This window comes from Molothrus aeneus, chromosome 3, assembly GCF_037042795.1.
Source record: "Molothrus aeneus isolate 106 chromosome 3, BPBGC_Maene_1.0, whole genome shotgun sequence".
Lineage (NCBI taxonomy): Eukaryota > Metazoa > Chordata > Aves > Passeriformes > Icteridae > Molothrus > Molothrus aeneus.
This window is the reverse complement of record NC_089648.1, coordinates 88,176,874-88,190,365: the sequence shown is the minus strand read 5'-3', so window position 1 is coordinate 88,190,365 and position 13,492 is coordinate 88,176,874. Positions and strand designations below refer to the sequence as shown.

Sequence of the window (13,492 nt, the reverse complement as noted above, 5' to 3'; positions counted from 1 at the left end):
GATCCTACTACGGTAAGTCTGCTCTTTCACTGTCTCCTCAATTCCCAGTAGTACAACTTTTTAAACAGTTGGACACCCTTCCTCCAGGTCCTCCAGGCAGTATTTTAAATTCATTAAACATTGTGAAGTTATACTTACACTTTCCTAAGCAGCAGCTTAACAGTAGTATTATTTTCTTCCTGGCAACTTGGCTTATAAAAAATAACTAACATTGCTTCACTGGTTTTTAGAAAATTTAAGATATGAAGTCTACGTAACAAAGCATTACAAGAATAGCTTTCATGCAAATAAATGTTTAGAAACTTTTAAATTGTATGCTCCAGCAAAATTAATATTGTAGCATTTGGTTATCCACAAGGCACCTGCAGCTCAGCACAATTTTTACATGTTCTACTCTGTAATACAGGACTTAGAAACCATCACTCAAACTTAGTTTTCTATTCTTACCTGGCATTTTTAACCACTGGTCTACACATAACCTTGCAGCTTCTGTATCACTGTGTTCCCGAATAAATTCTAGTTCCTGCAACCCATGAGCATATTGGGAATCAACTTTCTCCTAAGGGAAAAAACATACCAGACAAGGTTGTGATCAAATTGAAAGAATAAAAGAAAAAAGATTAAGTATGTATTGCGAAACTTACATATGGGTTCCTAAAAAACACACCCACAAAAGCCTAAGTGAGGGGAAAAATAATCTTACAACTAGACTGACTTCTACTTAATACAATAAAAATGGAATGTAATAGAAAAAAAAAAGAAAAAAGTGCTTTCACATTGAAGACTAAATTTAATTCTGCAGCTTGCACCACCTGATGAAGAGTGAAGAGCCAAGCAGGAGGAAAATATTTGTATTTAACAAAAGGATCTTTTAGCCTTCATTCTCAAGCTGCTTTAAAAGCTATACAGTTACCTCTGACTCCACTTTACAGTTGAAGAACTGTATGTGGAGACACAAACAGATTGCCAAATGAAAGTGGAAGAGACATAAGGGATATGTAGGCCTCCAGACTTCAAGGCTACCTTGGACTATATCTAATCTAGCCTTTTACTCCGTTGTACTACAGTTGCATAGTTTACCATAGACTGCAACAAGCTGCAACCATAGTAGAATTATATGATTTTAAAAGCCTCTAACATTGTTGAGAAAATTAGGTTGGGAAGTCAGCACATTTTCCCAACTCTGGATTAACATTTGTCCCTGTTCAATTCCATCACATTGCTGTAATCACATTCCTTCAAGATGTCCAACTCCCACTGAGAGCACTCCTACCATTAAGCCACTGACTGGATCTCCCAGTTTGTAATAAAAGTAAAAAGTATATTCTTTTCAAATGGCAGCAAAGTGCAACTAAAAACACTGAAATTTTTTTCCCCACTATGAAATACTACCTTATACAGATTTAATGCAGTAAACAGCTTCCCAAAAATCTCAGACAAAAGCAGATTAATAGCAAGGCTTGCTGCAGGGTGGTTTGTGATAATTGTTATTTTTCAATTAATTGAAATATTAGAATATCAGAATAATTGATACTAAGGTTCCACTGCTATATTTACAAACAAGAGAAGAAGTTTTTGCCAGTGGTTTTCTTTCATTTAATTTTCCCCCCTTAGGAAGTGCAATAAGACTAGAAAATTGATCAGTTAAAAGCCACTGAAAAGACAAAGTCCATGTAGTGCTTCACATGATGCCCCAGAAGCAGAAGTCTAGTTGCTAATTTCAGGTATGCCTCACCAATTTTTTAATTTGCTTAGTAGTGAAAACAAAGATAACTACAAGGCCTTTATTATGCATTTCTTCCAAAATAAAATACATCCAATACCTTAAAGGCTTTGTTTTTCTCTTCTTTTTGCTGTTTCTCTACTTCAACATGGCGTGCCAGGCGATCCAGGGTTGATGCAACTCGTTCCTTCTGGTAGTCAACGTGATCCTTACGCTTGGTATTGCTCTGCAAGTGGAAGGTTCAGCCCTTCTGTGGTGATTGTTACATAACAGACACTAACACAGTGAAAAGTGATGCCCAAGCATCACCACATAATTCAGTAAAGATACTCTCAGCCTGCATTCCATGAGCTACCTTGTAGCCTTCTCTTCTTTTTTACCAGCATCTGTAGCTTCTGTTTAAAAACAAAAATAACCAAACCTCCCCCCTCCACATATTCAAGGCAATTCAGCATAAACACTAGCCTCACCAGGCAGCAGAGGAACCTGCATGATTGTGCCAAGTGTCCTAGAGTCTCCAACAAATTAAAAGTTAAGTTCTTCTATGTAAACAAAATCCCTCCTGACTTCAAAGCCAACATGCAGCCCATCTAAAAAACCTGAAAACTGCTATTGCTCTTTCCCTAACGCTGCCCACTGTCTTCAAAAAGGCAGATCATGAGTTTTTTCTAGCCTAAGGGATAGGCCATATACTGTGGTTTCCTCTTCTTACAGTCAGTTCTAGTAATGATCCCTGTAATGACAGCCTGTGCATGTACAGAAGATCACCTTAAGGAATCAGGTTTATTACAAACATCCTCTGCTGCAACACAGGAAAACAAAAGTCAAAAGACAGTCACTGCTGCCAAAACCAACTCTAGTAGGGTCTATCAATGTCCCTTTCAAAGGCCTTGCAGAGCAGGCAAAATAAGTTTGGGGGGATAGACAAACTGATGAGCCTGCTTCTGACTTGTACCTTCTTAGAATGGATTATGAAGGATTAGGCTGAGCTAAACCCAGACTGTCACTGGAATAAGGTCGTTCAACCCATACGTTGTTCCTAAAAAATTATTTTAGAAAGAAGAGGCCTTGTAGCGGACCAGGTATGTTTTCAGGATAGAAACCGGGCACCCTAACTTCTGAGGTTGCATGTAAAGTGACATTTATTTCCAAACATTTTTTCAGATGACTGAAAGACATTAAAGAACCAAGTCATTTCAAGGTGGAAAAAATGGCTCTGGAAAAAGTGAGTGCTGTTATTCTTGCTTTTCACTCAACAGCAAGTAGAAAAATCAAAATATTTCAATACTTGTTATTTAGCACTTGTTAAAAACACATCTAACAAGGCTTTTGTGAAGAGTAACTGATGGGAAAACATACAGAAGACCAATTATTTTATTAAACCAAGATATCCAAAAATACATTACCACACACTCACATGAAAATAAGAACTGCTGTTAGGTTCTTCATCCTCACTGCTGATGAGATCAATGCATTCAAGGACAGGCCTTAAAGGTCCCTCCTGGAAAAAAAGTGTTAAAAAAAACTCACACAAAAGCATTAAATTGTCTTCCTTAGAGATAAAATGTACCATCTCTGCCATATACTGGCAGTTTCTTCAAGATATTAACAATCAACTATGTTGGGCAGGCTAGGAAGACCTACTGCCTCATGATGAGTGGCAGAGAGAAAAGCAGCATGGAATCCTCTCTGCTGCTCCTAATGCAGCTCATTCTTTACATTCTTCCACCTTTCAAGGCAGTAAAGCTGCTCAGCTGGCCAGGCATGAACAGTCCTCTGTCTCACTGGGGAGAGGAGGGATGAAATCTTGGACAGATGACAAAAGCTTCTATGAATCAAGCTGCCAGCCTCCAATTACCCACAAAGAGTAACTCTTTCTGATTAAACAAAGATAACATGGTTTTCTAAATGAAATATTAAAAAAAAATCCACTGCAGGTTTGCTTCTGTAGAAACTGACGGGCTCTGCGATGCTTTTAAAAAATTAAACCTTTATTAAACAGGTGTTAGCAAGTAAGAATTCAAAGACACACTCTGACCATCTGACTGTCCCATCAGCACAATAATGTGTTTTGAAATGTTCATCTCTGATCCTAACAGCTCCTTTAACAACAGAGATTTTTTTAATTTGTGTTTACTTACTCTCAGGGCTCAACAATTAATAAAAACTTACACAATATTGACAGCTGAAATGCAGAGTAACTTGCTTTCAACCCTAGAAGTACAAGTGATCAAAACAATAAATTTAACACAAGTAATATTACACTTGTTTATATATTACAAGTACCTGTATTGTAATATAGAAATTATCATATATTTCTAGATAATAATACAGAAATATTTCTATATTTATTTTATAAATAAATATATAATATAAATATATAAAAAGCCAGAGAGAAATTCTTCATTCTGAATATCTAGTACTTAACACCACAGAGGTAAAGGAAGCAAAATCCTTAATTGGTAACTACCATGTTTTAGTGCATTACTTGACTTGGTGTATTAACTAACTCTCCTCTAAGTCCAATGCTTTTGGTGCCAACTGTGGCAACTTGAATTATCTATTTCTTCACGCAGCATTAAAACTGTGAATTTCTTCACTCTTGCCTTAGCCTTCCCAAGTAAGCAAAATGGAGGAAAGACCATCCTATGTAAAGGACACAGGAATAACAGGTTGCACTGTAGATTAAATCACATTCCTCTGGTGGTATGTAAAGCTTAAAATGTAATGATTTTAAATGGACAAAGAATGTTTTAATGAAGAATTAAAAGGTGGGAAATTATGGAAGAATAATTTTAAGTTTCTTGAATGAGGGAGAATCAGACTACAAAAGCTGAAAATCTCTGGCAGTAGCAGATTGACAAAAAGTCCTTATTTGATGGAGCAAATCATAGTCCTACAGTATGAATTCAAATACCCTAGTATAAGTGAATAAATTAGAAAAAAAAACCCCAAAACCACAAAGAAAAACTGATCAAAGAAACAAAAAACCCACACCAAAGCCACATCTGACTGTCAAGAAGGAAAAAAAAAAAGTGAAAAAGGAAGAAAAACACAGATCACATAACATGGCCTACAGCTACTTGTTATCTATTAAAATGAGCACAGGTTGAGATACTGCAGCAGCTTCTCTAATTCAATGTATACAGTACCATCTTGTGCACTGGGTTTTAAAGACATGCAGATAATCAGGAGGCATCCATCTATAACATTTATGAAGAGTATAAGTTTCCAGTCATACACATTATTATATGGAAATTATGATCTAATTATGATCTAATTATGATATGGAAATTATCATCTAAAGCTTGCCAAGCAGTCTAGAAATCCTTTTGCAAAGTCCAAAGTCACTTTCACTCAGAGGAGCAAATGAGACCTGAAGACATATTGTTGCTATTAGGTGATGGCCAGGTCACACACCTTCCCCTCATATTCATCAATTACAATAGTAAGCTACTCATCCCAGGATATAAAGCCTGCAAAAAAGTTGAGCAGAGTCATCTTCCTATGTATAGCAGCCTCTCTTGAAAGCAAGAGTTCCTGGGACCACAAAGGATCCCTATAACCCACAGGCAAAGCCAAAGGATAAAAAAAGAAAAGCTAGCTAGAAGTGTTGATTTTAGTTCCTTTGTTTCAGTTCTCTTTCAGTTACTGTTCTTGGTGCTCCAGCAGCCCTTCAATCCTTACACTTTGGAAGCTATACAAGCTATCCTTGTTTATTGCCCAGCTTGAAGAAAATGAAGCCTATTCAGTCACCATCACAGAATGACAGAATGGTTTGGGTTGGAAAAAATGATCGTGTCCCAATCCCCTGCAATGGGCAGGGACATCTTCCACTAGACCAGGCTGCTCAAAGCTCCCTCCAGCCTAGCCTTGAACACTCCCAGGAATGGGGGGCATCCACAACTTACCTGGGCAACCTGTTCCAGTGCCTCACCACCCTTATAGAAAGGAATTTCTTCCTAATATCTAATCTAAACATACTCTCAGTCTGAAGCCATTCCTCCTTGTCCTCTCACTAGATGCTCTTTTTAAAAGCCCCTCTCCATCTTTTCTGTAGGCTCCCTCCAGGTGCTGGAAGGCTGCAATTAGGTCACCTTGAAGCCTTCTCTTTTCCAGGCTGAACAATCCCAATTCTCTTAGTCCTTCCTCACAGGAGAGGTGCTCCATCACCCTGGTGTCCTTCTGGGCTCACTCCAACACATCCCTGTGCTTCCTGTGCTGAGGACCCCAGAGCTGATGCAGCACTGCAGGTGGGGTCTCACCAGAGCAGAGCAGCGCAGCAGGATCCCCTCTGTCACTCTGCTGGCCACGCTGCTTTGGTGCAGCCCAGGACACACTGGAACTTCTGGGCTGCAAGCACACACAGCTCATCCACCAACAACCCAAGTCCTTCTCTGCAGATGCACATGGATACTTGGGCGTACATAATGAACTTTGAACTCAATCAGTTTTGCCCAAATCAACCAAAATATTAAGATGTCTCAGAGATAACCAACTACTTGTAATTTTTGCAAAAAACCATTATCCATACAAGAGCATCTAAATACCCCTGCAGAAAAAGTCAGTATGTTGAACTTCAGCTTTATTCAAACACCATACAAAATGGGGAGGGATCTAGTAATTATTCAGCATATTGTTCAAAAACAAGACAAATCTACAAAAAAAACAGCCACTAAAAATACTAGCATCATTGAATCACTTGACCTCAGTAACATGACTTGTTCCTTCAAGAAAAACATCTTTAGATATGTAGACGTGGTCCCTAGGGACATGGTTGAGTGCTGGGTTAATGGCTGGACTCAATGATCTTAATGGTCTTTTCCAACCTAAACAATTCTATGATTCTATGTAATCTTGCCATCCAGCACCACTTCACTGATGACAGACTGAGGCCAGAACACAGGCAGCATGAAAAACATTCTGCTTCTCTAGGATATCCAGCAGATACAAGTGTCTTAAAGTTATGTTCACATAAAGCATGTCAGCATTAGACTAGGTGTTGTTCAATAAAGAGCACCTGACAATTTGAGAGGATTGTTTAAGGCCTCTAACCCATTATTTCCTTCCTCTTCTAAACTGAGTACAGTGATTTCAAAGAATGAGCAGTGATTTATTCCATTAACTTTAGAGGGACTATTCATAAAGCAAAATGTGATGCAATACAATTACCAGGAAAGTTATCTACAGTCCCCTCTCACATACCTCACACATCACTGTAATACCTCCCTCACCTGCTCAGATACTCAAAACTGCATTTTCTCCCCAGGACCAACTGACATCATCTTACACCCTTCCAAGAAAGTGCACATAAACCTTTAAGATCGAGTTGTTATCTGCCACAAACACTCACAAATGAAATTATCTTTATGTTCAAGAGTAATAATTTACATTGAAATATAATCATCATCAGTCAGTGAAGACCCTCTCCTGTTTACTAGGCTACTGAAAGTGTATTTTTTACAAAGAGCAGTGTATTTCCAGTGCAAGCTCTACTTACTCCAATAAACTCAATCTCATCTTCACTTCCAGAAGTTGGTGATTTACTCTTGCGAAGGCTGTCAGAGTTATGAGACTCCATTATCTAAACATAAACAAATCATACTATATAATTTCACTTTTTAAGTTTTGTTTAACTATACAGCATTTTCCATTTTATACCTTCTTTACAGTCTATCTGTATTCAACAAGTCTCTATCATTCACTCCCAATTACCAGCGACACCACAAGAGGTGATAAACGACTCTGACTCGAATCACGCTACTGTATTTTTCCAGATATGTAAAACGTGTTTTTTTTCTACAAAGCGTGCCAGTACCTACACTCCTCCGGCAGCCGTAACTGCAGTGTAGCAGCCCAAGGACATGCCTGAGCCTGAAACCCCAGCAAGAGCCGAGACCCGAGCTCCAGCTTAGCGGCGCTCAGCCACCGACGAGCCAAGGCCGGCCCGTAACAGCTGCGAGCGAGCTCGGGCGTTTTTAGCAGCTGCGGCTGCCGTGGGCCGCTCCAGGACCGCGGCAGAGGGCTGAGCTTCCTGCTCCAAAACAACGGCAGCGGCCGCGCTGCTGACTCACGTTCCCGCAGCGCACGGCCCCGCGGCACACGGCTCAGCGGGCTCCGCGCACCGCGTTGCCCGTGCCCCGCCCGCAACCGCTGCGCTGTAACCGCCGGCCCCGCGGCCCGCGCAGCGCCCCGGCCCCGCTCACCCGCCGCCGGGCCCCGCGGGCAGCAACGCCCCGGCCCGCCGTGTCCCCGCTTCCTCTGCGGCCCGGGGGCGGGGCGAGGGCGCGGCAGGGCTCGCCGGGATCGGGAGGTGCCGCCGCCGCCGCGCCCCGCGCTCCCCATGGCAGGTGCCGGCGCTACCGCGGCAGCACCATGGCGCGGGCCCCCCGGGCTCTTTCCTTCTTTTGGGCTCTCTCCTTCTTCCGGCCTCTCCTCGTCCGCCTTCAGACGGGCAGCATCGAGATCCGGCTCGGAGGGGGAAAACCCCGCTCCGCTTCCGGGGGAGGAGGAGGAGAGAGGGAGGAGGAAGGGCGGCTATTGGGCTGGCAGCCGGGAGGCGGGAAGGCGCCAAAATCGCCTCTGCGGGCCCGGCCGCTGTGCCGCTATCTCAGCCGCGCTGTGCCTGCTCAGCCCCCTCACGCGGTGCTCGATCCAGCCCAGGTATCTGCAAAGGTCCTTTGTGAAGATCTTGCGGGAGGCGTTGCCAAGGGCAGTGGCGAAGTCCAGATACACAATGGTCGTTTCTCCACTCGTCTGCCAGGGCAATCAGTATCACAGAAGTTTGTAAATCTGGTCAAGCCTGATTTCCCCTTGGTAGAGCCATACTGACAACTCAGTGATTTTCTTGTCACTGAGAGGCCTGGAAATGCTTATTGGGATTTGTTGCTTCATTACTTTCCCAGGGATAAGGATGAGGCTGACTGGCCTGTGGGTCTCCCTGCCTTCCTCCTTCCTGCCCTGCTTGAAGATGGAGGTGGCATTTGCTTTCCTCCAGCCTGGGGCACCAGTCCCAGACACCATGATCCATGAAAGATAGTTGGGAGTGATCTCACCGTGACAGCTCCCTCAGTGCGTGTTGGTGCATCTTGTCAGGGCCCATAGATGTAGCATGCATATGCCCAGCCTGCTAATGTATGTATTCCCTGGCTTGGTCCTCTCCCACCAAGAGTACATCTTCCCATCTTCCTTGGTCCAGCCTTTTCCCCTGACTTTTGGAGCCTGAATTCGTGAAGACTGGTCTTGCTAGTGAAGACTGAGGCACGTACTGTGTCTCTATATCATCTGTCTCATTTTGCAATGGGCCTACATTTTTTCCTTAGTCTTCCTTTTGTCACCTATGTATTTATAGAAGCCATTCTTGTTTCTTTGACATCCCTAGCTAGATCCAATTCCAGTCATGTTTTATCTTTCCTAACTTGATCACTGTATGCTTGAGCAATGTTTCTGTATTCCTCTGAGGTAAGCCATCCTTTCTTCCATGCTTTGTAGGCTCCCTGTTTGTGTTAGAACTTGACCAGGAATTCCTTGTTCATCTACACAGGCCTCATGGCATTTTTGCCTAACTTCTGTTCACAGAGATGAATTGTTCCTGAGCTTGGAGGAAGTTATCCTTACATAATAAGCATCTTTCTTGGGCCCCTCTTGCCTCCAGGGCTATATCCCAAGGGACTCTTCCAGGCAGATCTTTGAAGACACCAAAATTCACTCTCCAGAGTGGTGAGCCTGCTTTTTAGTCGTCACACTCCCCTTAGGATCTGGAGCTCCACCATCCCATGCTCACTGTGGCCAAGGTTGCCTTGAGCTTTGTATTTCCCACAATCCCTTCATGGGTGTAGATCCAACAAAACATTGCTCATTATTGGTCCTTATTGACTCCCCCTTATGACTTGAAAGAAGTTAGCAGAAACTTCCTGGATTGCTTATGTCCTGCTGTATTGTCCCTCCAGCAAATATCTGGATGGTTGAACTCCCACATTAGGACCAGGGCTTGCAAACACAAGGCTGCTCCTATCTAGAAAAGGACTGGGAGATTTCTCCATTACAGTGTCTCATAGACATTTCTTTGCTTACATTCAAGAGCTGAAGGTGACCTCTCCTAAGCTCCATCTTCTTGATTTTGTGTTCTGTTTCTGCTGCATGCCCTTTGCTTTTTTCTGTGTCCATCAATCCCCCACAGGGCTGCTGGTTACTCTCTCACTTAACTCTTAGTTTAAATCTCTGCTTATGTGGTCATGATCCTACTGGTAAAAATAGCTTTGCCCTGCTTAGTGAGGTGGATCTCATCTCTGTCAAGCAGAATGTGATTTGCAAGTAGGGTCTCATGGTCATATAACTCAAAACTTTGTCACCAACACAGGTTCTGCCAACAAGTATTGACTTGTCCTGTCAGTGCCCCCTCACTGCCAGGATTGAGAAAATATCACTCAGACCCCCATGCCCATGATTCTTGCTATTTATCTGCTACTGCTCTCCTGCTTCTTCATACTTTGCCACCCAAAGTAAAAGTCAGTGTGAATCATCTTTACTCAATGCCTTGGGTTGGAGTAGGCTGAACAGTGTAAATATCACCTGTGAGTTGTGTGTCAGTATAAAAGAGCTGCTTGCACACACTTCACTGGTGAGTGCTTATCAAATCCTGTAAACACAGGAGAGAAAGAATTCAAGGTTGCATGTTAAATTTTGGTGTAATGCAAGAGAATAAACAACTAGCAGCAATATCATATCATGTACTGTAAGGATTGATTAGTGCACTTACTTTTTCTTGAAAACACAGAGTTACTACTGTTAGTTTTAAGACTCTTTCCATATGAATGTAAAAACAGCTTTATGATAGAAGATAGACATGCTGAGCTGCTAGCTGTATCTACTAGTTATATACTCATTAACAGCTGTATGACTTAATCACTCTTGTTGGAGTGTATAAACAACAATCATTTGTCTACTTTTATTTCATTATTAAAATAATGGAAACCTGACTGCTTCTTGGAAAGTCATTGTTGCTGCCTAAAGTTTAATATTTTGCATTTGTCACTTGAATTTGCTAACAGAACGTTGATTAAGAAGAAATTCCTTGCTTTGAGGGTGGTAATGCACTGGAACAGGTTGTTCAGAAAAATTGTGGATGTCCTATCAATGGAGTGTTCAAAGCCAGGTGTGATGGGGCTTTGAGCAGCCTGGTGTAGTGGAATGTAGGGGGATAGAACAAGTCATTGTTGCTGCCTAAAGTTTAATATTTTGCATTTGTCACTTGAATTTGCTAACAGAATGTTGATAGCAGTCATTCTGCTTGTAGCTTGCATTTGCACTTGATAACTTTTGATTCTTGAGAACAGATAATATGAGGACCTGTGGTAAAAAGTTACTAGGGCAGCATGCTGGAATTATGTTTCCAAACTCTGAGACCCTATGCAAATGATGCTCATTTAAATATTTCAGTAGTCATTCATGTAAATGTAAATTCAGAATTTTTCAGTAGTCATTCATGTAAATGTAAAACTCTTTCAATGACCGATCTAAATTTCCTCAATGTATGTAAACAATACAGTTAAGGGAAAAAAATAGTAAGGGAGTTGCCATGCAATAATTTCCAATATGCTAACAAAACTTTGAATTCCAAAATTTGTGTATTTTGTCTAATTCCTGTGAAAGAACAATTGTCAGTCTTTGGGCCAGCTAAGGAATGTTCTCATGCAGAACTTCTTGGGGAGGGTAGGGGCGGTGAGGTAAGGAGAAGTAGGGTTTTTTTTGAGATCTTCATAAGATCTCCAAGTCTAAAGCTCAAATAAAGTCTAGCTATCACATGAGATGTGGAAGCTATTTCAGAGCAGATGATCTTTATAAACTCAGTAATGCTTTCTAGCAACTAATTCCACATATTCACTGTATGTCCTTAATTATTGAGTAGGTTTAGATGAAATATTATTAGGAAGAAATTCCTTGCTTTGAGGGTGGTAATGCACTGGAACAGGTTGTTCAGAAAAATCGTGGATGTCCTATCAATGGAGTGTTCAAAGTCAGGTGTGATGGGACTTTGAGCAGCCTGGTGTAGCGGAATGTAAGGGGATAAAACATAAATAAATGAAGTAGTATGGAATGTAATCTTATCCCCTAAAGAGTTGCAGCTGAGCCAATTATTAAGGATTAGGAGCAGGCCTGATTGTAACAGGCCGCAGCTGTAGCCAATAAGAAGACTGTTATAAAAGAGTGGATTGATGGGAACTGGGGTCAGTTGGCTCCTGTGAGGACAAGGAAGAGTCAGTGCCTAGAGGAGCTGCCTGCAAGAAAACATCAAGGAAGTACAAAACTCTAGCAATATGGAACCCTTGCAATATAATGACAACAGTGGAAGGTGTCTCTGCCCATGACAGGGGGGTTGGAACTAAATTATTTTTAAGGTCCCTTCCAACTTGAACAATTTTATTATTCTAATTCAAACATATTTCAATATTTTTGCTTCTCTCCTTGCTCCCTTAAGTGAAACCTGATTGCCTTTATAACCATTGATTTCCCTTTTGTACCAACATGGCATACTGCCACTTACTCTTGATCTAAAAATCTAGATATGTGGTGGTTTGGGTTTTTTTACTTCTATCTATATACCCTAATAACAGGGGACATAAACTCAACATGCATTAAACTCCCTGATTTCAACAGTATACTTTTTCAGTAACGTTTTTATCTGATTCTTCACGTATCTCAATATTCTTCCTACCTTAGAAAACAAGTGCTCTTCTGAGCACTTCATGATAAACAGCTACCAAATTTTTTTCCACTCTAACCTTCAAATTCAATCTAATGTGCCATAATAGAAATAAATAGTTCTAATTATTAGTTGTAGTATTGCTTACCTTTTCAGTAGTAAATCTCCAGTTACTAATTGCCATACAGTCTAATACCACTACAGCTTCTGTAGCAGCCATCAGTCTTCTCCCATTCTGAGGACTGCAAATAATGTGCCCTCTGTTGCTCATATCAGACTTTTACACTTTGGAACACCACACATTTACCTATAGCAAATTAATTTTTATTTTAATGCAAATTTTGGGAGAAGCAGCATTATGCTGATCTGATGTCCCTTTCTATTCCTTCTGAAGTTTCTAATACGTGATTAGCTAGTCTTCAACTTTGTATTCTCTGAGTTTGTCAGGGTAACTTTGAAAAAAAAGAGTTTTATTTTCTACCTTTCTGGTCATACTGTGAGAGATATGGCCCTTTTGTTAATGGTATAGTTGTGTAACAGCTGTTTTTCTCCTTTCATCCAGTGGGATAACATTGTTTCTATACTTTAGTAAGAGGGAGGAATGGTCTTTTTGCTGCTTGCTCTCTTTTTATTCTTTGTTACAACATTAAAATAGCTCCTTCCATTTATTGTTCCCATGCCTGGGAGCAGGTCCTCCACCCTACCATGAAACTCCTCCTACACTTTTTGTGGTGAGCTGCCAGCCCCACTGGTTTTCCTTTGACAACTCACCAAGGCAGCAGAATAGAAAAGCACAAAGTGCAGTGGGATCTGCAGAGCTGCACCAGCCACAGGGAGAGCAGCTGCTCACCTTCAGCTCCACCTGCCCGCCAGGGGCTTCAACACCTCCCAAAGGGCAGGGCAGCTGCAGCTGTGCCACATCAGCTGTGACAGCTTTTAGGTTAGAGTGCCCTTGTAAGGTGGGCCAACTCCTTCCCCAGGTAAAATGATGAGCTTTACAGAAGCTGGCTTCAGAACAGCTATTAAAGAGAAAGAAAAAACCCTAAAAGAAGAGCAAGAGAAAAACC

General features: G+C 41.5%; 1 protein-coding gene across 3 annotated transcripts in view; it reads right to left on the bottom strand.

The window, feature by feature from the left end:
- The window catches only part of ZNF451 (zinc finger protein 451), a 33,376-nt gene extending 25,189 nt beyond the window's left edge, over positions 1–8,187 (bottom strand). For 2 of the 3 annotated variants that reach the window (XM_066547323.1, XM_066547325.1), the window contains exons 1-5: positions 7,930–8,186; positions 7,224–7,307; positions 3,141–3,224; positions 1,824–1,949; positions 448–559 (exon numbers count right to left, since the gene is read on the bottom strand). In XM_066547323.1, the coding sequence (XP_066403420.1) occupies positions 448–559; positions 1,824–1,949; positions 3,141–3,224; positions 7,224–7,304 (403 nt within the window). In that variant the 5' untranslated portion in view covers positions 7,305–7,307; positions 7,930–8,186. Of the gene's footprint in view, positions 1–447; positions 560–1,823; positions 1,950–3,140; positions 3,225–7,223; positions 7,308–7,929 lie in introns of all 3 variants that reach the window. The other variant, XM_066547324.1, reaches the window with a different exon arrangement.
- Between the last annotated feature and the right edge of the window lie 5,305 nt (positions 8,188–13,492).